This window comes from Hylobates moloch, unplaced genomic scaffold (genome assembly GCF_009828535.3).
Source record: "Hylobates moloch isolate HMO894 unplaced genomic scaffold, HMol_V3 SCAFFOLD_14, whole genome shotgun sequence".
Classification (NCBI taxonomy): Eukaryota; Metazoa; Chordata; class Mammalia; order Primates; family Hylobatidae; genus Hylobates; species Hylobates moloch.
In genome coordinates, this window is record NW_026652289.1 from 54905418 (window position 1) to 54931187 (window position 25770).

The following is a 25770-nucleotide window of genomic DNA, read 5'->3' on the forward strand; positions in this document are numbered from 1 at the left end:
CCACTCACCCAGCCAAAAACTACCCAGCCTGGCGCCCCCACCACTCACCCAGCCAAAGACCATCCACCCAGCCTGAAGCGCACCACTCACCCAGTCAAGGACCATCCACCCAGCCTGCAGCCCACCACTCACCCGGCCAAAGACCATCCACCTACCCTCCACTAGCCCACCCACCCATCACCTCACCCATCCGCTCGCTCAGTAGCCCTGCCAACCATCAACCTCCAACACATGTAACCAACCAGCCGTCCACCTGCTCATCCTTCCACCTGTCCACCTCACAAGTACTCACCTACCTGCCAACTGACCACTCTCTTCTTCCCTCTCCTTCCTGACCTCCAGCCATCCCCAGCCTCTGACTACCCATCTACTCTCATGCATCTGTTTACCCACCAGGGTCAACACCACCCACCAATGTCCTCACACCCACTTACCAGTCACCAATGCCAGCTCGGGCTGACCCTCAGCCCCACAAATGGCAGCTGCTTCAGACTCACTCACTCTGAGGCAGGCACATTCCCCCCCAGTGCCATGCACGCCCCTGGCGTGCCTACATTTGTGCCGCACAGCTTCCATGCTCTGGCCTGCTCTCTTACACACACACGTGACTGACTTACTTTCACAGGCACACTTGTTTGCACACACTCATCCCTTTGTAGCAGTTGGCCTTACACTCCCACCACCTTCCAGTCACACTCATCCACATTCATCCTGTGGTATCTGCACATGGACAGACAGGCTCACGCTTGTTCACACACACAAGACATAGACTCAAGGTCACACACAGACAAATCCAGCCCCATTTGCACACTCGCACTCATTCTGTCACTAGAAAGTGACACTATTGACACCAAAGACACAGCAACATACCCCAAGACACATAAGTGTGCACGCACATGCACACACACACACACACATACTCACCTGCATTCTCCTCCTCACAGCTCTGTTTGATCTTTCTCCAGCACACGAAAGCCAGGGCCACCAGCAGTGCAACGAGACAGACAGAGAGCCCCACAGTCACCCACAGGGCCTCCGGGGGGAATGTCATAGGCTGCCCTGAGAGGAAAAGTTGGAACAGTGAGACTGTCATGCCTGGCCCCATGTCCTGGAGGACAGCACCATTGGCAACAAGTGTGAACAGGGGCTCCCACCCTCACTGGGCCCTAATACTATGAATAGAGCTCACTTAAGTTCCCACAGTCCCTTCGCCATACACTCCCCAAACCCTGATACAACCCTGGCTGATGTGGACATGCCTCAACTGGGAAGAGTTGAAGAGTCTGTGGTTGAATGATGCTCAAGTACCTTCTATGGCTCCCTAGTGACTTTAGAATAATGCTTTAAGCTTCAAGCGTGATTCAAGGACCTCTATAAGCTGGCTGCTGCTTACCCTCCCCTAACTTTTCTAATTCTACCGTAGGAGCCTCAGCTCCAGCCAAACTGGTGTCCTAACCATTCTCTCCAGAAGTAACTGGCTCCTTCCAACCTCTGCATTATTGCTATCAGTTTCCCAAACTCTCTACCTAGCTCAATATTCACCTCCTCCAGAGGCCCTCTTTTGACTGCTCCAGCCCCACCTGGTGACATCTCCCATTCTATGGATCAGAAGGCAGCAAACTACAGCCCATGGGCCAAAGCTGGCTTGTGGCCTGTTTTTGTACAGTCCACAAACTAGTGATGGTTTTTACATTTGTAAAGGGTTACCAAAAAAAGATGGGGGAAGGCGGAGGAGGAACAGAAGGAGAAGCAGCAGCAACAGAGATGGTGTGTGGCCCACGATGCCTAAAAACATTTACTCCCTGGCCATTTACAGAAAACATTTGCTGAGTCCTACATACAGATGAGGCCACTGAGGGGGCTGGAGCGAGGGCTCGGAGTTTCCCCAAGGAGTCAGGTAGGTCTGCAGGGGCCTTGCCAGGGGGATATTTACATGAAACACTGAGGCCCCTCCTCTCAGAGCTCTCGTGTCAAGAGGGATGAAGTTGAAGACCCAAAGCTGGTAGGGCCAGGAGCTGTTCTGAGCACAGCCTGTGTGGCTCCATCTTACACACCATCCTCCAGCCCAGCCCCTGCACCCAGCTGGGTCCTGGGCAGAGGTCTTGAGAGGAAAAGTCTGACAGAAGATAGTGTGCTTTCCTTTGCTCTCTGGAGACGATGCGTGCGCAGGGCCTCAGCAGCTTCTGCAGAAGACCCTGTCAGTGCAGTGCACAGTGCTATGGACCCTTTGGCAGCAGAGACCCCAGCATAGATGCACCTCGTGCAGGGATCTGCAGATGTCACCTTCAATAGGCACTGCTGGCAAAACTGCTGCTCTGTGCATTGGAAGCAGAGGGATCCATCACCCCAGTGATGAAGAGAGGTATGCAGAAAAGGAGGGCAGCAGCTGATGTGGTGGCCAAGAGGACCCGTCCACAGAGCACACATTAAAAAAAACAACAACAACCACCCTGGAAATCCCATCATGGGGCTCTGGTGGCAGAGGAGGGGGCAGAGCCATAGAAATACTCAAGCAGACGGTCTCTATGTTCCCCCTCAACTGGTGTTGTCCCTGGAACACAAATTAGATTTGCCCTGTTCACCCAAGAAAGTACAGGCTCAGGCCACGTCTCCAGGGCTTGCTCCATAAATCCCCCTCCGAGATGCTCTGCAGAGCACACTCAACTTCACTAACTTCGTCAGGTATGGGAGAGACCAGCTGGAGGACTGAAAGCCTGAATCCCAGAATGTTTGACATGACACAAAGCTGCCCGAAGCAAAATACAGGCCAAGGGCTCCAAAGTAGGCCAGACCTGCTCTAACAAAAACAGGAGGCTGGCTGGTGGGGAGGAGAGGAAATTAGGCTGAGAGGCCAAAGTTGGATTCTGATCGTGGCTCATCTCCTCACTGCAGGGCGCTGGAGCCCAGGTCTACAGACCCACAGAGGAGTTTAGAGAGGCAGCGAACCCTCCAGAGTTATATGCAAACTGCTGCATTGATCATTTATCCAATTTTCAAAGAAGGGTCTGACCCCCAAAGATTGAGAACCACTGTGCCAGTCTGTGACTTTGGGAAAGTTCCCCCTTCTCTGTGGACCTCAGTTTCTTCATCTGTGAAACGTGCTTGGCAACAATGGCCTCAATGAAATCACTTTATTTTTATTTTATTTATTTATTGAGACAGTGTCTTGCTCTGTCACCCAGGCTGGAGTGCAGTGACGCTATCTCAGCTCACTGCAACCTCCGCCTCCCAGGTTCAAGCAATTCTCTTGCCCCAGCCTCCCAAGTAGCTGGGACTACAGGTGCATGCCACCACGCCCAGCTAATTTTTGTGTTTTTAGTAGAGACAGGGTTTCACCATGCTGACCAGGCTGGTCTCGAACTCCTGACCTCAAGTGATCTGCCCGCCTTGGCCTCCCAAAGTGCTGGGATTACAGGTGTGAGCCACCATGCCCGGCCCTAAATTTTTTTGAAATCACTTTAAATGTTAGCTACTCAAGTTTAAAATAGAGAATTTTCTCTTAGGTGAGATAAACATTCTCTTTGCAATCACACTTACACTCATAAGTCCTTTCTGCACAGCATCGCAAATATCCAGCTCAGCCCAGGGTGCAAATGACCACAAAGACCCCTTATCCTTCAAGACCTTCTCAGCTCCCACTTGGCCCTGGGGGTGTCCTCACTACCACCCTCCCTCCTCTGAAAGCTTCATATCCTGTGCCAAGATCACTCTATCTTCTATTTCTTCTATTCTCCTGTGAACAGCATTTTCACCACCAGACCACATGCTATTCTCTCAAAGGTCAAGGACATGTCAGAACATTCAAGAGCTCAGGGCAGCTACTCTCTCCTGCAAAGCACAGGAAGGGAGTGTTTTCCATCTTGGGGAAGGGGTGGGCAGAAGGAGCACAACCTTGCCAGAAGGAAACACCTAAGAGAGAAGGAGGAGTGAGCCTGAATTCCAAGCAGACAATGTGACGGGCCCTGGCTCGGAGCTTGTCAGAAGTGGGGACCACATAGGGCTCAAGAGGGAGAGGACAGGAATAAGTCAGTGAGTCCTGAGGTGCGTGCAGACCTGGAAACCAGGGGTGAGATCAGAACTTGGATGGGCTGGGGGGCAGGTGGAAGTCATCAGAAGACAAGAGGAGAACTAGACAGACAAAACCTGCTGTCCTGACCTCACTGTGCACCAGGATGGGGTCCCTGGGAAAGCTCAGTTGGCCCAGGGAGAGATACTGAAGAGCCAGACTGAGCACTTCGGCCCAGGAAGTGACTGACCAGAGGCCTCTCAGGGCCAAACACAGATGGAGACTGAGGCTCTTGACCTCAACCCTGTTCACACCCTCATGCACAAGAGGTGCCCACCAGGCTAGGACCTGGAAACCAGAGACTAAGAATCACTAAAGGAGTGGCCTCTATCTGGTGTTTGACCACACGGGGGCAGCAGAGACAGCCCCTGCCCATCCAACTGCTGCCTAGGTGGAGCTCAAGCCTGCAGGAAGAAGAGCTGACGTTGACTCAGGTGTTGGGGACTAACTGGGGAGGTCCAGCTGTCACTCAGGCCTTCAGAATCAGATGGCGCCCACTGACCCAGAATACCTTCCTACCACTCAGAGGAGTTCCTGTTGGAAAGCACACCCACCCCAAGTCCCCTGGGCCATGCCTTGTGGCTGCCCCAGAATTCTTGCCCATGCCTCCAAATTTCGGGCAGGTACCTGGTCCTCTGCATAAGAAGCGTAAGTGCCACAAAAAGCACTCTAAGGAAGTCAAACATTATAAATGGTTCTTATCAGCTCGAGTCCCTTAAGGACTTATGGGGAAGAGTGTGAGCACCTGAAGTCTATGAAAGGGATTTTGAAAGTCTTCTGGCCACCCAAACCTATGGAAATTCCACCAGTAAAGAGGGAGTTACTCGCTCCGTCCTTCCCCAGCTGTTCATCTGCCCCTACCTGTGATGGTGACAGAGCCATGTGCATCCTGCTGCAGCACGGGGTTGCGCACCAGGCAGCTATAGGTGCCATTCGCACCCAGCACCACCCGCAGGACGCTGTGCACGTCAAACAAGCCCTGCTCGTTGGCCATCTGCGACGTGGTCACGTTGCCAGTAAGGGGCGCACCCTGCCCATCCTGCCAGAACACCTCAGCCTCAGGGTAGCCTCGGTAGCTGGAGCACGTGATGGTCACTGTGTCCCCGGGCCGCAGGTCCTTGCTGGGCTCCAGGGTCATGCTGGGCTTCGAGTAGGGAGCTGGAGGTGACACAGGGCAGGGATCAAGGGCAGGGCAATGGGAGAGGATGAAAAGGATGCATGGGGCTGAGTACAGGAATCAGCACTGGGGTTCTGGGAGCAGTGGTGCAGCAGGGGGTGGGCTGCAGGGGGAATGGAGGGTGAACCAAGGGGAAGGGATCCCCCTCCCGGTGCTCACCGGCCACCTGCAGGCTGACTGCAGCGCTGCCGAAATCCCGGATGCTCACGAAGCAGGTGAAGCTGCCCTCGTCTGCCACACGCACGCGCTGCAGCCTCAGGGATGCATTGCCCTGTGCCAGCAGGTCTGGGAAGAGGGCCGTGCGGTTGGCATAGGCGCTGCCCTGGTCCCGACCCTCGGTGAAACTGTGCACCAGCTGTTTGGTGTCTGTCAGCTGCCAGATGAGGTTGAGCTGCGCCAGGCTGAAGCCAGGCTCGGGGGAGAAGGAGCAGCGCAGGGTGGCATCGGTGCCCACCAGGGCTACCACCGGGTCCTCAGGGACCTGGACCTCCACGGCTCCTGGGGGCGGGGGCAGAGGGGCAGGGTGGTGAGAAGTGGGACTCCCCAGGCTACCACCCGAGTCCTCCAATCTCTTCCCCCATCAACTCCCAGACCCCGTTCCATCTTCCTATTTTCTTCTTAGATACAAAAGCAGATTAAGCCTGAGGACTCTCAGATATGGAGTCTCCTCAATCCTCTGAGAACAATCACAGCAGGTGGGTCTTGGCCTGACCAGATCAATCCCAGGGCCAGGCCTGGGGCAGGTGACTCTCACTGGCTTCAGCCCTGGTGAATCCTGCCATCAGGACCCCTTTCCTTCTCCCACCCCTCTGCTGACCCAGATGTGGCTCCATTCTTCCCAGAGGCTTCCAGAGCCTCTAAGTCAGGAGAGCCAAGAAGGCCTGTGATTGCTCCGCCCCCAACCCCATCCAATGAACACCCCCACCTCCCCGTTATCTTTCTCCCTATCATTAGAAGGCAACTCGCTGTTCTGGGAGATTGAAGGTGGGGCCAGATTCGGAGCTCCCAACCCCTGCTGACAGAAGCAGAACCCCCCTCCCCCAAGGGGACATTTAAGCAAAGAAACCTGTGGGGCTTCTCTGGGGTGTGATGGTGATGGAGCCGTGCGCATCCTGCTGCAGCACGGGGTTGCGCACCAGGCAGCTGTAGGTGCCATTCGCACCCAGCACCACCCGCAGGACGCTGTGCACGTCAAACAAGCCCTGCTCGTTGGCCATCTGCGATGTGGTCACGTTGCCAGCAAGGGGCGCACCCTGCCCATCCTGCCAGAACACCTCAGCCTCAGGGTAGCCCCGGTAGCTGGAGCACGTGATGGTCACCGTGTCCCCGGGCTGCAGGTCCTTGCTGGGCTCCAGGGTCATGCTGGGCTTCGAGTAGGGAGCTGGAGGTGACAGAGGGCAGGGGTCAAGGGCAGGGCAATGGCAGAGGATGAAAAGGATGCATGGGGCTGAGTACAGGAATCAGCACTGGGGTTCTAGGAGCAGCAGTGCAGCAGGGGGTGGGCTGCAGGGGGAATGGAGGGTGAACTAAGGGGAAGGCGTCCCCCTCCCGGTGCTCACCGGCCACCTCCAGGCTGACTGCAGCGCTGCCGAAGTCCCGGATGCTCACGAAGCAGGTGAAGCTGCCCTCGTCTGCCACACGCACGCGCTGCAGCCTCAGGGATGCATTGCCCTGTGCCAGCAGGTCCGGGAAGAGGGCCGTGCGGTTGGCATAGGCGCTGCCCTGGTCCTGGCCCTCGGCAAAGCTGTGCACCAGCTGTTTGGTATCTGTCAGCTGCCAGATGAGGTTGAGCTGTGCCAGGCTGAAGCCAGGCTCGGGGGAGAAGGAGCAGCGCAGGGTGGCATCGGTGCCCACCAGTGCCACCACTGGGTCTTCAGGGACCTGGACCTCCAGGGCTCCTGGGGGCAGGAGGAGTGGGGAACATATAAGGGGGACTGAGGAGGGGTGGGAACTCTCTGGGCCTCCCTAGTCCCACTCCCTGCCCCCGCTAACCCCAGGCCCTGTCCACCACTCCTTTTAGGCCTGAGACCCAAAGTAATATATTGTCTTAGGACCTCATTCAGTCGAGAATATAGTCAGCACCTACAGGTGCCAAGCATAAGAGTCAGAATGCAACAGAGAGCAATACTAAGGTTACATCCCCACAGAACTTACATTTTAATGGGAGAGAGGGACAAACAGCACACAGATTCTCATCAGCATGTGACTAAGGTATGTGAAGAAAAGGAGCCAGCAGGTTAGTAAGTAAAGCAACAGCTTTTCAAAAATCTAGCAGGTACTTTACACCTGCCTGCGCCATGTGCATTTCCCCATGAGCGTAAGTAATTTTATAAATTGGGGAGTCCAAAAAAGTATCCACCAAAAATGTCAATAGTGGTTTTCTCTGGAGGAGAGAGAATCACAAATGCTTTTTCTTTTTTCTTTTTTTTCCTTTCCCTAAAGAAACACGATTTGTTTTTATACAAGAAAGAATACCCGTACCTTTAAACACGGTGGTGAGGCACATGCTCTTTAAAGCAATTAAGCTGAAATTTACAGGGAATGAAAAAGAGCTGACACACAGAGAACCCCGTAGAGGAAACAGCAGGTGGAAGGCCCTGAGGCAAGACTGGCCTTGCTGTGTGAAAATATCAGGGAGTGTCCAGTGTGGCAGACACATCTGATGGGAGGGCATGTACCACCAGACCAAAGATGACTTGAAGAGACCAGTGAGGAATCTAAGTTTTTCTATGAGTAATGGGAATCATTGGGGAGTGTTTTAATTATGCATAATCTGAGTGGCAATGCTTAAAACTCACTCTAGCTCCTCTGTGGAGACTGGACTGTGGCAGGGCAAGGGGGAGGCCAGTTAGGGGCTGTTTCAGCTGTCCCTGTAAGAGGTGAGGGTGGTGTGGCTTCAAAGGGTGGCAGTAGAGAGGAAGAGAGGGGGGCAGATTCAAGGTTTATTTAGGAGGGAGAATCAACAGGACTTGCTGATGAGTTAGAAGTGAGGGGAAAAGGCCCGGCGCGGAAGGCCGAGGCAGGTGGATCACATGAGGTCAGGAGTTCGAGACCAGCTTGGCAGATATGGTGAAACCCAATCTCTACTAAAAAATACAAAAAAATAGCCAGGGGTGGTGGCGCACACCTGCAATCCCAGCTACTCGGGAGGCTGAGGCAGGAGAATCACTTGAACCTGGGAGGCGGAGGTTGCAGTGAGCCGAGATCTCGCCACTGCACTCCATCCTTGGCAACAGAGCAAGACCCCATCTCAAAAAAAAAAAAGAAGGGAAGAAGGAAGGAGGGGGAGGGGAGAAGAGAGGGGGGATGGAGGAGGAGGAAAGCAGGAACAGGTATCCCAGCTGTCCAGAGTCAACTCTACTTCCAGAGACAGGGCCAGGTCATGTCCAGAGCCAGAGCCTCCAGCGAAAAGCCCCTGGGCAGGGTCCCCTGATCCCATCCCTGCCCTCTATCCTGTGGAGTTACCCCGCAGCCTCCCCACCCAGTCACCTCTGTTTTCATACTAGCTCTTCTTCTAGAGCACTGGATAGTTAGGCAGGAGTCCTGATAGCCTTTCTTTTGGGGAAGCAAGCCCCCCACCCTGGCACTACCGTTCTCTGGTAATGGTTAGATTGTGTGCTTCAAGCACTAGCAAAGCAGGCACACTCAAAATGCGTGAAGATCAGCCTTGAAACAACGCAAATTGAATACAGCACTCATTAAAGGTTTCTTGCATTTAGAAAAATAACATTGACTTTATGGTTATTATTTTTATTGTGAGTCATACTCAGTGTCATAATCTTTGCAGTACCTAGAGATCTCCAAAGTTCTTAAGCTAGCCTTGGATCTCTTGCTGAAACCCCTGGTGCCCCAGGCCAGTTCTCATGCCCTGTCAGTCGAACCAGGGTGCCCCTTGGAGGGGGCATTTGGGGGAATGAAACCTGATAAGTCACCCAGACAAAAAACCCTTTCTTGCTCTAGAGAAATCAGAGCAGCCGTGGGTAGAGACAGGCACCACTTCTTTAAGGCCACAAGATGGCGCCAGACACTCAGCTTTGTCTTCCCCACGGAGGAAGCCGTCTCAGAGCAGAGATGCTGATGAGAATTTGAAAGGTGATGAGGATATTGTTATTAAAGTAGCTATTATTATTGAGTGCTTCCTGTGTGCCAAGCACCATGTGGGGAGAGTCACATCGTTTATTCTACACAGTTATTGGGCACCTACTATGCAGCAGCCGCCCCGGCCCTGAGATGGACCTTGCTCTTTGAACAGGGAGGAAGCAAGCAAACGCCAGGTGGCGGCGAATCTAGGCAGAATAACGCAAGGAGGCCAGGGATAGGGAGGGAGGAGCGGAGGTGTGCTATTTTATACAAGGGAGCCAGGAGAGCCTTGCGAGGAGGTGACATTGAGCAAAGACCTCAACAAAATATGGGATCCAGTCATGCAGATGTTTAGGGGCAGAAAGTTCCAGGCACAGGAAAGAGCGAGTGGAAAGGTCCTGGGAGGGGGCACACACAGTATATTCAAGGAATAGCACGATCTCATTTAGCACTCACGTTCCCATTTTACAGACAAGGAAATGGAGGCTAAGAACAGTAACATGAGTTGCCTACTGGATCCCACAGGTGGAAGTAAGGTATGGCCCTGCTAGCCAGAGCTGGCTTGGCAGGACCCCTGACAGGCGTGGGCACCCCCTCCCCAACTGCCACAATCACTGTCCCTCCCCTTCAGTCCCCATGCTGCTGCCCTCACCTGTGAGGCAGAACCACAGTGCTCCCAGGGCTGCACCCACGTGCACACCCATGCCAGGGCTGCCCCGCCGACGCAGCATCTTCCCGTGAGGCGGCTGACAGCTGGGCTCCCCGTGGTGGAAGGCTGCCCCTGCCTGGGAGGAAGAGGATGCAAGGCCTTTGTCTCCAAAGGTTCTCCCCAGACCATCTCTCGCCTCATCTCTCCTGGACCAGAGTGGGGAATGCTGCAACTGCCTACTGGGAGGTCCTCGTTCCCGTACCCCACAAGGCCCCCTGCTGAGGGATCTTGGTGACAGATGCTTGGCAGGGAGTCCCTGGGGAGGCCTAACAGGGAAGATGGGGTAGGGGGCAGCTGGGATCCACCCTTTCAGCTAAGATGTTAGTATCCAAATATAAGGAAGAGGAGGCAAGGCGGCAAGTGAAGGCAAGGTTGGCTTGCTCTGGGGCTAGGATGTGTGCAGATCAATTTGGCAGACAGTAGCTCGTAGGGCAGAGCAGGAGCTCCTGTGGGGGCCGGACTTAGAGATGGGCTGACAGGTGTGAACTGTATCCTAAAGGCAGTTGGGAGCCACTGAAGCTTCCTGAATAAGGGAAATACATGGTCAGAGCTGAGCTTCATGAAGATTAATCTGACAGCACCTCCACCCCCCATCTGATGGGAGGGTGTGTTTCAGCCAGATCAAGCAGGGCTTTGAGAGACCGGTGAGGAATTTAGGTTTTTCTATGAGTAATGGGAATCATTGGGGAGCGTTTTAATCACACATAATCTAGGTAACAATGTTTAAAACTCACTCTAGCTCCTTGGCATAGACTGGATTGTATCAGGGCAAGGGAGAGGCCAGTTAAGAGGCTATTTCAGGCTGAGTGCAGTGGCTCATGCCTGTAATCCCAGCACTTTGGGAGGCTGAGGCAGGCGGATCACTTGAAGTCAGGAGTTTGTGACCAGTTTGAACAACATGGTGAAACCCCATCTCTACTAAAAATACAAATAATTAGCTGGGCATGGTGGTGGGCACCTGTAATCCCAGCTACTTGGGAGGGTGAGGCAGGAGATTTGCTAGAACCCAGGAGGCAGAGGTTGCAGTAAGCCAAGATTGCGCCATTGCACTCCAGACTGGGTGACAGAGTGAGACTCGATCTCAAAAAATAAAAATTAAAAAAGAGGCTAATATAGCCATCCCTGTAGGAAGGTATAGTGGTGGAATAAATGAGGGGCCAGACAGGAGACAAAGCATGTCTGGGTAAAAGTGACAGTATTTGAGGACTTGGGGAGAGAGAAAGAGCAGTCAGGTTGGCCGTGGTTTTGAGCCTCAGTGACAGGGTGGAGCATTCACTGAGGCAGAGAAAATGGAAGGGTTCAGTATAGCTTGAGTGAAGTCAGCAGTATTTGCAAAGAAGCTTCTAGGACAGAGTTTTAGGAGGCGACTGGGTGTATGAGTGTGGGAATGCACAGAGAGAACATTTGCTAGCTTAACACATCTGTATTGAGTAACCAAGACGGATCAGAAGTGGAAGAGGCAAGGACTGGGGCTGACCTCAAGGCTGGAGTCAGGACTGAGTAATAGGCAGGTCTGTGGCTGCAGGTCAGGTCTGAGCTGGGGATGGGAAGGGCAGACATCCCTAAATCCAGCCCTGCTCCCAATCCTAGCCACCCTCCAGGCTGCACACACCTCTTCCCTGAGTCCCACAGCTGCTGCCTAAACATTCGTGCCATGTCCTGATCAAGCCACATCTATGCCAACCAACACTGATCAACAAGAATAGAAATGATTTCACGTCCTCCTAATACCCTGGGAGATAGGCTGTAACCTTTGGTCCTATTTTTTTGCAGGACTTTAAAAAATTAAAGCCCATGGCCAGGTGTGGTGGCTCAGGCCTGTAATCCCAGCCCTTTGGGAGGCCAAGGTGGGCACATCACGAGGTCAGGAGTTTGAGACCAGCCTGACCAACATGGTGAAACCCCGTGTCTACTAAAAATATAAAAATTAGCTGCGCGTGGTGGCTCAGGCCTGTAATCCCAGCTACTCAGGAGGCTGAGGCAGGAGAATTGCTTGAACCCAGGAGGCGGAGGTTGCAGTGAGTGGAAATCGCACCACTGCACTCCAGCCCGGGTGACAGAGCAAGACTGTCTCAAAAAAAAAAAAAAAAAAAAAAAAAAAAATTGAAGCCCAGATAAGTAACTTTGTTAATGTCAAGTAACTTGCCAGTCAGCATAGCCAAAAAGAGTCCAATTCTGCTACACCTTTCCGCCCTTCCACGGAGCAAACCTCATCAACAGCTGCTAGCCTCAATTCCATTCCAGGCGCCCAGGCTCAATCCTTCCAATCCCAGCCAGGCACACCCGCCCCCCGCCACCCTCCACTCCTACACACACACACCCCCAGCAGCTGGGCCGAGGGAGTCCCTCAGCCAAACCATGTGCATCCTGGCCAGCCCCCCTTCTCTCCCAGCTGTCTACAGTGGGGAAGCCCTGAGCAGCCACTTCCTTTCCAGACGCTTCCGGCCTCAAAGCCTTACTGCCTGCTGAGTCAGCAGCCTTCCCCAGCTCCATTCATAAAGCACCTTTGGCAGGCACCACATCCTGCCCCACAAGGGCCACCCTGAGGCCCACAGGAAGATCCAGCAGGCAGCTGCCTGCAGGACCTGCCCACCACCCGCGGGAAGCACCAGGGCTAAGGATGAACGAACGCCCAGATTCCACGTCTCCCTTCCTCTCTTTACCCCCAGACAGAACCAAGGCCTGTGGATTCTTCCTGGGCTGCCTCCCTCACTCTCCACACTGCTTCTCAAGCTTCCATCTCCCACCCTGACCCATCACCCTCCTCACTGGCCCTGCTTGCTCCTCTCTTCCCCTGCCAGCCCCGTTCTCTAAGGTGCCTTCTCTTAGGACTTAAGACAGGAATCTGCTCATGTCCCTCCCCTGCTCAAGAACTTCCCATGGCTCCCCATTCACTATAGAAGTCAGACTCCATTCCTCTGCCTGGCACTCAAGACTCTTCATATAATTGTCTCCTTCATATATCAGGCTAATTCCTGCCACTCTGGGCAGGTGCGGGAAGCAGAGGGCACCTCCCCTGATCAGACCTACCCAGGTTCTCCCAGGGCCGAGCTGCCCTTCCCTCCAGAGGGAAGATGAGGGACTTCCAGGGCTGTGCCCTGGACTTGCTCCCTTTCGTTCCTTTCCTAGACTCTGGATCCTGGAAGCCTGCCCTGGAGAGAAGTTTGACAGCCCAGAAGCAAAGAGACCAGAAGAGTCCAGGGCACCCAGAGACCCCTACACTGACAGCTGGGCCTGGAGGAGCTGAGGACAGGAGAAAGAGACAGAGCTCAGAAAGGAAGTGCTCTCTGGAGAATGGGAGAGTGGCCTGTGAACACAGAGCTGGTCAGCCCGGGACCCAGAGCCACGTGGAGCCACGCAGGCCTCATGCTGCCTGCGTACCACCCCCTCCACCCATGTTTTCCACAAAGGGGAATCTCGTCCCCAGCCGGGACCTGCCCTGGAGTCAGCATGTGCCACCCCTCCCAGTGAGTCACCTGCCAGTGCCCACTCCTCCTCCTTCTCCTTCCTGCTGTATCCCAAAACCACAGAGCACCTTGGGCTTTCACACAGCAGCAGGAGAAAGGGGTCAGGCTGTCCTCAGCCTAAGGTACAGCAAGCGCATCCAACCCTGCAGAAGCAGGGCCAAAGGGAGGCTCCCAAGAGATGACCCAAGATGTGCCCTCAGAAAGCTACAACAACAAATCCAGACTGCATCTGGGCTCAGGGCCAAAATGCCCTGGGCCTGGGGATGCCCAAGAGCGTCTCCTTGCCCCCCACCATAATCACCCACATCACTCCACTTCCTCCTAACCCCCTACTTCCTCCCAATCCCCGCAGGGGCTCCTTGAGCAACACTTCCCACAAAGGGACAAAAAGGGTCAGACAGACATAGAGTTCTGAAAATGTCAGACAAGTCCCTGGATCCAGCTATGCCTGAAGCAAGCTGCAGACCTAGACTGCCCAGATATTTGAGCCCATCATTTTTTTCCCTTAAACCAGTTTAAGCTAAGTTTCTATTGTCGGCAACTGAAGGAGTCCTTGAATCCACATGCATTCATGTCTTTAGTAATTGATTTCACTACTTACGGAGTTCCTGGTAGGGACATACTAGGGGCAGAGAGATAACTAAGTTACGCGTCTGTCCTCAAGGAGCAGATTCTAATAGGGAAGGGGGACATGCAGGTAGATCACTGCAGTTTGGTATAGTATACGATTTATGATATAGTCAGGGTGACTTGGAGGCACCTCAGAGGCATGATAACCCCAAAGGTGATCCCTGAAAAGTCATGAGCAGCTCCCCAGGTAGCCGCGCTGGGAAAGGTAACCCTTTCCTGAACTCCAGAGACCCATCCTCCTGACACTGCCTGTCTGCCTCTCAGCCAGATCTCCCTGGAATTCTAGAAAATGAGCCCAAAGTGTGGGGTTCTGGTCCCAGCTCTGACACTGTGTTATACAATCTTAACTAGGCAACTTCCCTTCTCTGAGCTCAGTGTTCCTACCTATAAAAGAAAAGCTTTGTGGATGCTAGTGGAACTTTATCAGTACTTGAAGCTTTCAGGGACTGTATCCTTAAGGTTCAGCCAATTCACAGCCACGCAGTTCACACTGAAATGCACAAAGTGATTGTGGCGGAAACTGCTAGTTGTTGTCCACTTACACCCATTTTCTCCCTTTTCTTTTTAAGAGACAGGGTCCCGCTCTGTCACCCAGGCTGGAGTGGTACCATCATAGTTCACTGGTGCAATCAGAACTCACTGCACCCTTGTAACCCCTGGGCTCAAGTGATCCTCCTGCCTCAGCCTCCCGAGTAGCAGGGACTACAGGTGCTGCCACCACACCCGGCTCTCTCCTTCTTCCATAGCATTTTTAGTTAGGCACACGGCCACTCAGCTAACGACTGCAGATCTTTACTTGCAGCTGAGTGTGGCTATGCAATGTGTACACTGATGTGTACAGCTTCTGGGTCATGCCCTTAAAGAGAGAAGCACGCTCTCCCCTCCCTTTCCCCTCCCCCTTCCCACTGGCTGGAACATAGATGCGGTGTATGTGGCGACCATACTGCCAAAGGCAACACCCTGAGGATGGCAGAGCAGCAGGCAGAAGAACCCTGAGGGACTGTAGTATCAGCCCTGGATATACCCAGATGGTCACATGGGTGAGAAATAAACATATCTTCCAGCATAAGTCATTGCTATTTTGGGCCTTTCTTACAGCATCTGAACTAACTAAGGAGCCATCCCACCCTTACTTTCCCTCCTTCTCTTCCCCCTCTCCCTAGCCCATGAGCATTGCCACTGCTCAGAGCCACAAAAGGAAACCACATCTAAAATAGGTATCTCAAAATACGAACAGAAGACTATCTCATCAGAGTCACCGAGTGATGCCTGAGCCCAGCTTTGGACAAATGTCAAGGGTAGAAGTGACCAGGCTTGGGGACTGTTTGTAATGAAGGAGGGGCTGAAGGTGTCAAGAGGGCACTGACGTCTTGAGCAATGGGCAAACAGGGACACACATAACAAGATGGGGAGACCTGGAGATGAAGCATGTGGAGGGGGAAGATCAGTTCCTGCTGAGCTCGAGCTATGGATCATCCACCCCAAAATGTCCTACGGACTCCCAGACACACTGAGCTGCAGCTCAGAACAGAGGGACAGGGCAGTCATTCATGCAATGGGGGTGACAGAGCCAAAGGTGGGGTCACTGAGGGAGATGATGCCGTGAGAACAAATTCTGAGGAAACTGCAGAAATTAATGATCAAGTATCAGAACAGGGAACCTTTCTCTGCCCCCCCACCCCCCGCATACACACAATCTCTGTTTGCCCTCCCCTGTGATGGGCACCCATGGCCTCCAATGGGCTATCCACTTGCTTTTGGACAGCATTCATCAGTGAGAAGCTCTACTTTACGCTTAGCCCAAATTTGTCTCCCAATACAGCCCACAACAGTCCTCATCTGACCCCTTGGACCACACAGAATGAGTCTGCCCCCTTCCTTATCAAAGCCCTGAAAGTATTTGATCTTCCTTGACGAAGTCACCATTGAACAGCCATATCACACTATTCACCAAAATAACCCAAAATAACAGACTATCAAATCTGTAGCCAACCATTAGAAGTCACTCACACTCATTGCTGCTAATCCACACCTCTGCCATCCTCTTCTGATGGAGTTGAGAATGGGGAGGAGTTTTATAGGACATTTCATTTGTTACTATTCCATTTCACCCAGTTAAACTGAGTCCATTCCTCCAACTGCCACAACATTTTTTTCATTGCTGTAAAATATATATAACATGAAGTTGGCCATTTTATCCAGGTTTAAGTGTATAAGTCGGCAGCATTAACTATGTTTACAATGCTGTGTAACGCTGTCGTGATCTTTTGAAGTACTCTTTTGACTGTTCCTGGTGCATAGACAATGCTCGATAATTTGTTGGTGGATTAAAAAAAGAATGAATGAATATCATCTGAAAAGGTTACTCTCCTCTCTCTGCTTGTGTTTGGGTGTCATCAAGGTCCTCAGGGAGAGGACAGGAATAGGAAAGCCCATAGCACCATCTGTCCCTGGATCAATGTCCATCCACCATTCAGTACACTGGGGTTAGGAGTGTTTCTACCTGTGCTGCTACCCGGCTCCCATCTACCCATCTCATCCCCAGGGCTGTCATGAGAAGTTTCACTGCTTCTGGCTGGGGACCAATCAAATGGAGAAGAAAAAGAAAAGAAGTGCATTTGCAAAACCCCAGTGAAGCCATGAAAGTGCCTATTAGTAGGCTCTTCTTCAAGTGCTCATTGGTTCCAGGACTTTGTCAGGGATTAAGAACAAGATTATTCATCTGTTGTTCCCATAATCTACCATCTTCCCCATAAAACTGGTTATTTCCCTGTCTCAAGTCTTCCGGCATTTGTTCATTTATTCATTCAACAAATGCTTATTCACGATCCACATGTCAGGCATTGGCCATGCATGCAATACGAATGGAGATGAAGAATCATACATATAAATATTCAACTCCAGGGGTTCTCATTCTCAAGTTGGGAGGTATGTTTATTATTGTGCTTCAAAAGTTACCCATGTTATATATATTATTTTGCTTTTATCAAATAATAATAACGTAGGCCAGTTTTGTTGAAAGCTATGCATCAGGCTCTGTTCTAAGTGCTTTTACACATATTAACTCATTTAAGCTTCCCAACAATTCTGTGAAGTAGGTACTATTATTATCCTATTTCACCGAGGAGTAAATTCATGGATGGAGAGATTTAATAACTTGCTCAAGATTACAGAGCTGCTAAATGGCATATTTAAAATCTCACATTTTCATATTAAAAATAGAAAAAAGGTTTGGGAAACAAATATATCATTAAAATAGAATATGACCAGTTTTTTGGTACATATTTATACAAGGTATTGTGGGAATGGATGAGGGAGTAGGCTTAAACCTGGATGAAAGGGTCAAGCCATTCATTGGGGGCTGGGGAGGCTCAGTAAGGGCTGCACAGAGGAGGAGACATCTCAGCTATCTGGCAGAGGGGACAGCATGAGCAGTCACAGAAGAGATGTTCACAGCATATTCTGGGAAGATGGGACTCCAGGAGAGGCCGAGACTCAGGAGAGGAGGCAAGGGAGGTAGTGACGGAGGTAGATGAGGACTCGGATTGAATCTGTGCACAGCAGGAAACTGTGGAATATCGTGACCCACATCTCCAACCCTCTTTACGCTAGACTGGCCTGAAATATCCCTGAGAGCTTCTCAGAGATTCTGTCTCCAAGTTCACCCCACATCAGGACAGGCAATCCCAGGGGCCAGAGGACAAATCCATTTAAAACAGATGAGTACCTCCCTATTTGGCCTAAACTAAACTTCAATTCCTTCTTAACATCTGCTCCTTCTTTCCTTGACAAAGAGGCAAATCCAATGCCGAGCAGATCGTCTCTGTCTTTGGTAGCTAGCTAGTCTTAACACAGTTATTTTGCTCCATGTCCTTTATTCTACAGTGCCCTTCTCTTGGTCTACGCTGGCCCCTTCCGGTAGCAAGGCTCCACACTCCTGCAGGGAGCCCAGTCCACGCTGTACTGGTGGAGCTGTCTGCCCAGCCTAGGGCCTGGGCATGTTACAAGACCTAGCTCATGGAGAAACTCTGCCCTGCCCCCACTCAGTGATTAGTTCGAGAATGAGCTGTAAGCCAAGCCACACCCAATCAGAGACTTCCCCAGAGCCTTGCTGCTGCAGCCATCAAAAAAGACTCTTTCTTGCTGAGATTACTAAGAAGGATATGGTCTGGGACTGTTAACAATAAATCTATCTGCTACCAACAATCTAAAGAATTGATCCAAACAAATGAACAGAGGCAGAGATGGAAGCTAGAAGGATACAGAGCCCTAAAACCATCATTTAAGCCCCTATCCCTGAAGCAAGCTGCACACATAGACTGCCTAGGTACTTGAACCAGTCTTTTTTTTTTTTTTTTTTCTTAAATATGCTTGAGCTAGTTTTCTATTATCTGTAACTGAGGGACTCCTCAAATATGTCTGCTATATCTTCACTATCTCCATTTCTCTCTACCCCTGCTTCTCTTCCTGGTCTTCTAAGTCACCATCATCTCTTGCCTGGATAACTATAAAAGCCTCTTCACCAGTCTGTTCACCTTCTCTAGTTCCCCCACCCAATTCTGTTCTCCAATCTATACTCTATACAACAGCCAGAATAATTGCTATTAATATAAAAGCATAAATTATATGATATCACTGCCTTCAATAGTTAATCATAGGGCTGTTCACTTTCCTTGTGATAAGATCGCAGCTCCTCCATAGCCTACAGAGCCCCATCTGCCCTGGCCCTGCCGACCTGCCCAGCCTCACCTCTTCCTACTTGCCCCTCACCACAGTGGGCTGCTTCCAGTTCCTACAACATAGGACTCCCTTTCCTACCTCACAGCGTTGCTGCAAATACAGTTTCTTCTTCCTAGATGACATGGGTGCTTTAAGACTCATGTGAAATTTAATTGCCACTGTAACAGTATTAAGAGGTGAGGCCTGTAAGAAGTGAAGAGGTTAATGCTGTCATCACAGGAAAAGTGGGTTCCTGATAAAAGAGTAAGTGCTGCCCCCATACTGTCTGTCCTGCACGCTCACATGCCCTTCTACAATAGGATAATGCAGCAAGAAGGCCCTCGCCAGATGCCAGCACCATGCCCTTGGACTTCCCAGTCTCCAGATCTACAAGCCAAATAAACTTTTTTTCTTTATATATTACCCAGGCTGTGGCATTCTGTTATAGCAGTAAAACATGGACTAAGATAAAAGGTAACACCTCCATAGTCTGAGGGTCACCTTGACAGAAAAGCCAGGTAAGAGATCTGCCACTCTAAGAAGGACCCTGTTATTCATTGCACCCAGTCTGTTTTCTTCATGATATATGGGAACCTCCCTGAGAAGGAACCACATCTGCTTTATTTAACTATTGCATCCTTAATTCTAGCAATGGCTTGGCACATAATGGGTTCTCAATGCACGATTCAATGAGTGAATGAATGAATGCATGTGTGTTTAGATAGAGAGATGGATAGATATATGGATGGATGGATGTTTGTATATGGGGAAAGGATCTGGATGCCTGAGAGTGAATGCAACTCTGAAGTGTGGGAATAAGGGTGAGAGTTTGCTACTGTTTTCTACTTGATACACTTCTCTGTTTTTAACTATGAACATGTAAATTCTTTTGCAATTAACGAAAAAAGGAAAACAGCAACAACAGAGATATCCTGGACTTTAGACCAGGCTCTATCACTCCCTTGCCAGGCTCCCTAGGGCAAACCCCTTGCCTTTCTGGGTCTTCATCTCCTCAACCATCAAAGAGTCCTCACCACCATCCCATGCTGTGACCATATCACATGTTGGGCTGGTGTAATCGCAAGAAGCTTCATGGAAGAAGTTAGCACTAGTGTTTAAGATGACTTTAGAGTTGGAGAGACAGGTTCAAATCCAGACTCTGTCACTTCTTAGTAATGAAACTTTATGAAAATATCCTCTCTGAGCCTCAGTTTACTCATTTGTAAAATGGGGATTATAAACCTTACCCTCATAGGATGATTATAGGACTCAATGAGTAAAATGATCAAAACTGACCTAGTTAATACTAGGTGCTCTATAAATGAGCAGCAGTCTCAGAAAAGAGATGGGAGGGTCCCTAGAGTTCCCTGGGAACAGCCTCCCTGTTCGCCTTCCTTTTTCCTGATAATCTGAGTCAGTTTGGGCCTTTTGTGTTCAAGGCTGTCCACTGGGCACCACTCCCCAGTCCCGTGATCCCACCCAAGAGCAGGAATCAGTTCTTCCTCTCCAAGTGATTTCTGTGTGAGTCAGGACAGTAGTATGTCATCAGGGCTGGCCAGCAAAGCAGGGCTAAGGTCTCCCTGGAACTAGAGGCATGTGCAGGGGCTGCAAAACTGACCTATACATGCATGTGGAAATGTGCACACACACACACACACACACACACACACACACACACACACACACACCACACACACACACACACACACACACACACACACACACACACACACACTGGAGGCACAGAGCCCTGAAAAAAGTGAAAGCTACATTGGGCCCAGAGGAGGTCCAGCCAAAAGAAGGGATGGCAACAAGCAGAATAGGGAGAGGAAGGAAAGGGCTGAGAGCACACGAGACCACATCAGAGGGCAGATCTTGGGTCAGACACTGGCAGGCCCAGGGCACACACATCTGCATTCAATCAATATCTGCTGAGTCCTGCTAGGTGCCCACCTAAACATATCTGGAAATCCTATCCTTTCCAGAAGCCTTTCCAGACTGCACTCAAGGAAGGGTGCATTTTCTCCAGAGGTGATCTGCCTAATTGCCTCCTTGCCTCCAAATTCCTTTGGTTTCTACCCTGAAAGAGGCTCAGCTTAGCAGAACGACTCTGCCAACCCCTCTCCATCTAAGCACCAGACCCCTCTGGGAGTGTAGCAGTCTCCACCAGTCCTGAGAGCTAAAAGGCCTCTTATGGTACACCTGGTCCAGTGCCTAGCTCCAGGCCCATTGTACAGATGGAAATCTGGACCCAGAGAGTGGCGGCCGGCTGCCCAAGGGCCCACACTCAATTATCAGCCACCAGCAGAGGTGACTAAGAGCCAGCTGATGCTCCTATCTCTCTTCCTCACTTGTTGAATGGAATCATCAGGCCGCCTTGCCTGCCCAGGGTACAGCATGAGCTCAGAAGCCAGCAGCCTTGGGTTTAAATCCTGACACCGATGCCTTGCTGAACACATGACCAAGTTTAAATGACTTAACCTATTTGAGACCCAATTCCAAATCTCTAAAATGGGGGTAACAATCCCTACCCCACAGGGCTGCTGTGAGAATAAAATAAGACAATAGAGAGAGAGGACTTAGGAAAGTGCCCAGTACCAAAACTGCAGTAATAATTATTATTATTGCTGTTATTATTGCCACAAGCATGGGGACAAGGCCTCCCAGATGGGGCCTCTGCACTGAGCGAACACTTTGCCCCTACCCCACTCTCCCTAGCCAAGACCTCCTCTGTCAGGCCACACATCTGGGCCTCTGGGACCATTACTCCTTCTGTGTCCCCACTTTTCACCTAGAGCCCTATCACTGCCCCAGCTCCAAAGTAGCAAATGCACAACTCGACTCCATCTCTGGCTCTGACTCATTCTAGTGGTCCTGGGCCCCTTCCTCTTCGCAGATGCTCGGTCACAGTTCCAAGTACCATGGGCTCCTACCCTCCTGCTGCCATAGCCTCTAGCACAGAGCATTCCCACAAGGACACATTCCAATGTCTCCCACAAGAGAGCCCCAGTTCCTAGGAGCCTGTATTTCCTCTAGGGTAACCTGGGACCCCGCCTCCCAGAGACAGTATCTCTCCCTGCTCCAAGGCTCCCAGCAAGAAATGCTTCTCACTCCACTTCCCACAGATTAAGCTCCCTATACCTAGTGAAGGTCAAATTCCCAATGGCATAAGGTGTGTGGGGCAGGCATTCATTCTCTGGACCACAAAGAGAAAGAAAGGGAGAAAGGGGGCAGCTGGCTGGGAGCACTGGTCAGAACTGGAGGGTGGAGCGGGGACTCCTGGAAGCCCCAGCATGATAAAGGCCAGGGCTCTGGAAGAGAAGAACTCTCAGCAAAGGCCCTGACTATGCTGTGAAGGCCACTAGTCGCTGGGTCACCCAGGTCAGGCCTGCCCCTTCTCTGGTTCCCCAGATGAGTCTTCCCTGATTTACTACAGAGACCCTTGGCACATCTTGCCGGGCTCCAGAAAGAGGGGTAAAACCTGTGCCTACCTCCAGAGCAGCAGAAAAAGCCAGTTCTGGAAGCAGACAACAGCCCAGCTCCACCATTTGCCGGCTGTGTGTCTTTGGGCATGTGACTTACCCTTTCTGGGCCTCAGTTTCCCCAACTGTACAATGGTGTTAATGATACCCTACCTCATAGGACTACTATGAGGATTACATGAGATAATGTCTATTTAGCCTCCAGCACAACCCTACCCACTCCCAAACCTGAAAGCCCAATGCTCCTATCTGGCACACTGCAAGGGTGGTAGAATTGGGGGTGGCAGGCAAAGGTTGCATAACTGTACATGTGGCCCCGTTCCAGGTGTGGGGTCCATTCTGAGCCAACAAGACCAAAGGCAATTTCTCAAAAATCATGTGGACCAGTCCTCATCCCTTTCCCCCTCTCCTAGGCCCTGGGCGTGCCCTCCCCCTTTTGCTGGTGGACTTCCCTACCACTCCTGCCCTGGGGATGTGGGAAAAGGACAATGAGAAGTCGCCACCCACTCAGAGGATAAGCTCATGGGCAGTAACGTCATCCTCCTTGCCATTTTTCCTCTTTCCCTGACCCTATGACTCAGATCCACAGCTTAACAGCCCCCATGTGGTCATAATCTCAGAGGCTGCTTGGATTTGGTCATTTTTCTGCACAGACCCCAAACCCCATATGTGCAACCAAGTACCATCCAGCCACTTGTTCTACAGCACTTTCTAGGAGTCTCTTTGGGTGCTGTGGAATTCCAACTCACAGCTCTCTTATCACGCTGCATCTCTGACGCCAAACAGCATTGTCCAGCTCCTTGTCAAACTCAAATCCTACTCCAAAGAACAAAGATTTACCCCTCCAGAGAAGGCCAAAGTTTAAGGATGGAGGAATTCCCACAGGAAGGTTCAGAAGTCAACCTAATAAGGACATAGACACCCCAGAGGACTCCTTTGAAGGGACTACACTTCTATAACTGTCCTTTCCATAAATATTAAAGCACCCAACCCAGCTGTCAGGTATCTGAACATGAGACATTCAGCCGACCCACCATTGGGTGGTGCCTGGACAGAGCTGAAGAGGGGACAGGAAGGAAAACAGGGTCCTCAGATTCCAACACCCCTTCTCACCTGAGACTTGCATTAACACAGGCTCCTCACCTCTGGCAAGCTCATGTCTCACAGCACAGGAGTCTAGAGAAGCTGGAAAGCTTACTGCAGGCAGGAGAAACCACCAGTAATGCCACGAGGACATGGAAGAACTCCAAAGGTCAGTCATGGGACCCAGACTGCATCACTGAGGCCACTTAATGCAGGAACGAAGTCTCTCCCACCAGAGTCCCCTTGCCATACAATTCCTCAGTACAAAAACTGAGGTCCACAGGGCTGACCCAAAGTCATGAAGGAAAATTTCATTCACATCAGGATACTCCAGTAAGCTGACGGTGAAGTATGTAAATTTCCACGGTCAACAGTTACCCTAAGTGTTAGTGCTTAAGCTCACGAACTCCAGATATCGGGAAAATGTACTCACCCAAAATACTCCCTTGAAATGAGCCACTTCATACCCTACAGCCCCATAACCCTCCACCCCGCCCTGCACTCAGATCAGCTCAACCCATCGGACAGGTTTAGACTTCAAGTTTAGACTTTAATTCCCCTCAGCCTCAAACTGTCCCACCTATTTGCAGGTCCCCACACTACAAGGAAGGCTGTACAGCATCAGATTTCCTAGGGATTTCTGGGAGGCCAGAGGGAACTAGAGGAGGCCGCACTAAATAAATAACTCTCTTAAAGACAAAGCAGCTTCATTACTTTCTAATATAGAAACTAACTACTGAAGACATGCTTATAAGAAAAGGACCCTGGGCTTTAATGAAGAGATCAGACTCATTTACAATTATCCACATCCAATTTGAAGGTAAATCGTTTTTCTAAATTAAGACAAATAACACCCCCCCACCCGCCACACACACACACACACACACACACACACACACACACACACACACATCTTTTTTGCTTTACTATTTGCTTGATGTTTTTCCTCAGTGATAGATCCCATATCTGAGTCATCTATCACGCTTTTCTCATTAGAGCAGGTTTGGCTTAGAAATAAATCCCCTGCCTTAGGCTGCCAAACCTGCCAACTCGCTAGCTAAACGGTCGCAGGAAGTGCCCTGGGCGCTGGAATTCAATCCCCTCCACTCTAGTGTGCCCCTACTCGGGGTCCCCACCTCCCTCCACCGTCGCCAGCATCTCCTCTCCATCCCACCTCACCCCCCACCTCCCTGAGGCTTCCCAAGCCCAAACTGCCCATCCCAATTCCCTCCCCACCCCCAACACCTATTCACCCCGTGGCCCCTCCCAGCCCTCTCTACCTGTCCTTCCCGGAATCTGACCCCTCATGCTGCCCACGGCTGCCTGTGGAAGTGCACCAGTCGCCCACACCTTCGCCCTGCTGGGCCCCGCAGAGTGGACACGCCTAACCACTCGCCCTCCCTCCCCGCCCCTCCCCTCCCGGAGCTGGGCGTTTTCCTCTGCAGGACCCGAGACCCCGCTAACCTCCCAGCGCCGGCCGGCGGCTTCGTTAAGCTTCAACACTGGACAGATCTGCCCCCATGCCCGCTCCAGACCCGGGGCCTGCAAAAGCGCATTCACCCACCCGGCCCGATCCGCAGCTTCCAGGGTCTGCAGGTCCGACGGCGCCCGGGCCCCTCTCAACCCAAGGAAAGGCGGGCGGGGTAGGATCCGGGCGCCCCCAGCTCTCCGCGGGCCCCACAGCCCAGGGCAGGAGGGGCGCCCGCGGTTCCCGGGACTCCTGTGCGCGAGGGGCCGCCCGGACCCGGGGGAGGGCAGGGGAACAGGAGCCCGCAGGGAAGGCGCCCCTGCTCAGATCCTGCAGCCCTGCGCGGGAACATGCGGACCTCCGCGGGATCCGGGCCCTGCCCGCAGCAGACAAAGGCCGCCCCACCCCGCGCCGCCCGCGCCACGCCAGCACTCACCGCGCCGCGCCGACTCTGGGACTCGGGGACGCGGCCCAGCCTGGCTCAGTCGCCGCCGCAGCGAGGCCCGGCCCGAATGGGGGCCGGGGACGGCCCGGGGAGTCCGAGGGGCGGGGCGGGCCGGGCCGGAGAATCTGCCTGGGGCCCGGAAAGGCGGCTCCGGTGCGTCCCCGAGGCCGGATTGGCCCCGCAGCGGCGGCTGCAGACGGAGGCCTGAGCCAGCCCGCTGGGCAGAGCACACGGCCTGGCCCCCGCCCCGCCCCCAGGCCTGACCCTGGCGGGGAAAACCCTTGGCTCCGGGAGCAGGGCGCTGCCCATCCCCCACCCCGTTCCCACACTTCCAAGAGCCGAATCTTCCTTTCTGCGAGAGGGGACAGGTGACTGACTGGTCATCGACTGGCGGCGGAACAGGGCAGGAATCCTGCTGTCCGACCCCAGTCCTGGGTTCTTCCT

The 25770-nt window shown here is 52.1% G+C and overlaps 1 protein-coding gene across 2 annotated transcripts in view; it reads right to left on the bottom strand.

The window, feature by feature from the left end:
• CD276 (CD276 molecule) overlaps window positions 1-25404 on the bottom strand; it is a 30570-nt gene extending 5166 nt beyond the window's left edge. For both annotated transcript variants that reach the window (XR_009209795.1, XM_032174804.2), the window contains exons 1-7: window positions 25318-25404; window positions 9976-10108; window positions 6803-7141; window positions 6310-6624; window positions 5403-5741; window positions 4928-5224; window positions 925-1059 (exon numbers count right to left, since the gene is read on the bottom strand). Coding sequence is in view for 1 of the 2 variants with exons in the window: in XM_032174804.2 (XP_032030695.1) it covers window positions 925-1059; window positions 4928-5224; window positions 5403-5741; window positions 6310-6624; window positions 6803-7141; window positions 9976-10054 (1504 nt within the window). In the remaining variant the exon portion in view is untranslated. The remainder of the gene's footprint in view (window positions 1-924; window positions 1060-4927; window positions 5225-5402; window positions 5742-6309; window positions 6625-6802; window positions 7142-9975; window positions 10109-25317) is intronic.
• Window positions 25405-25770: the final 366 nt, after the last annotated feature.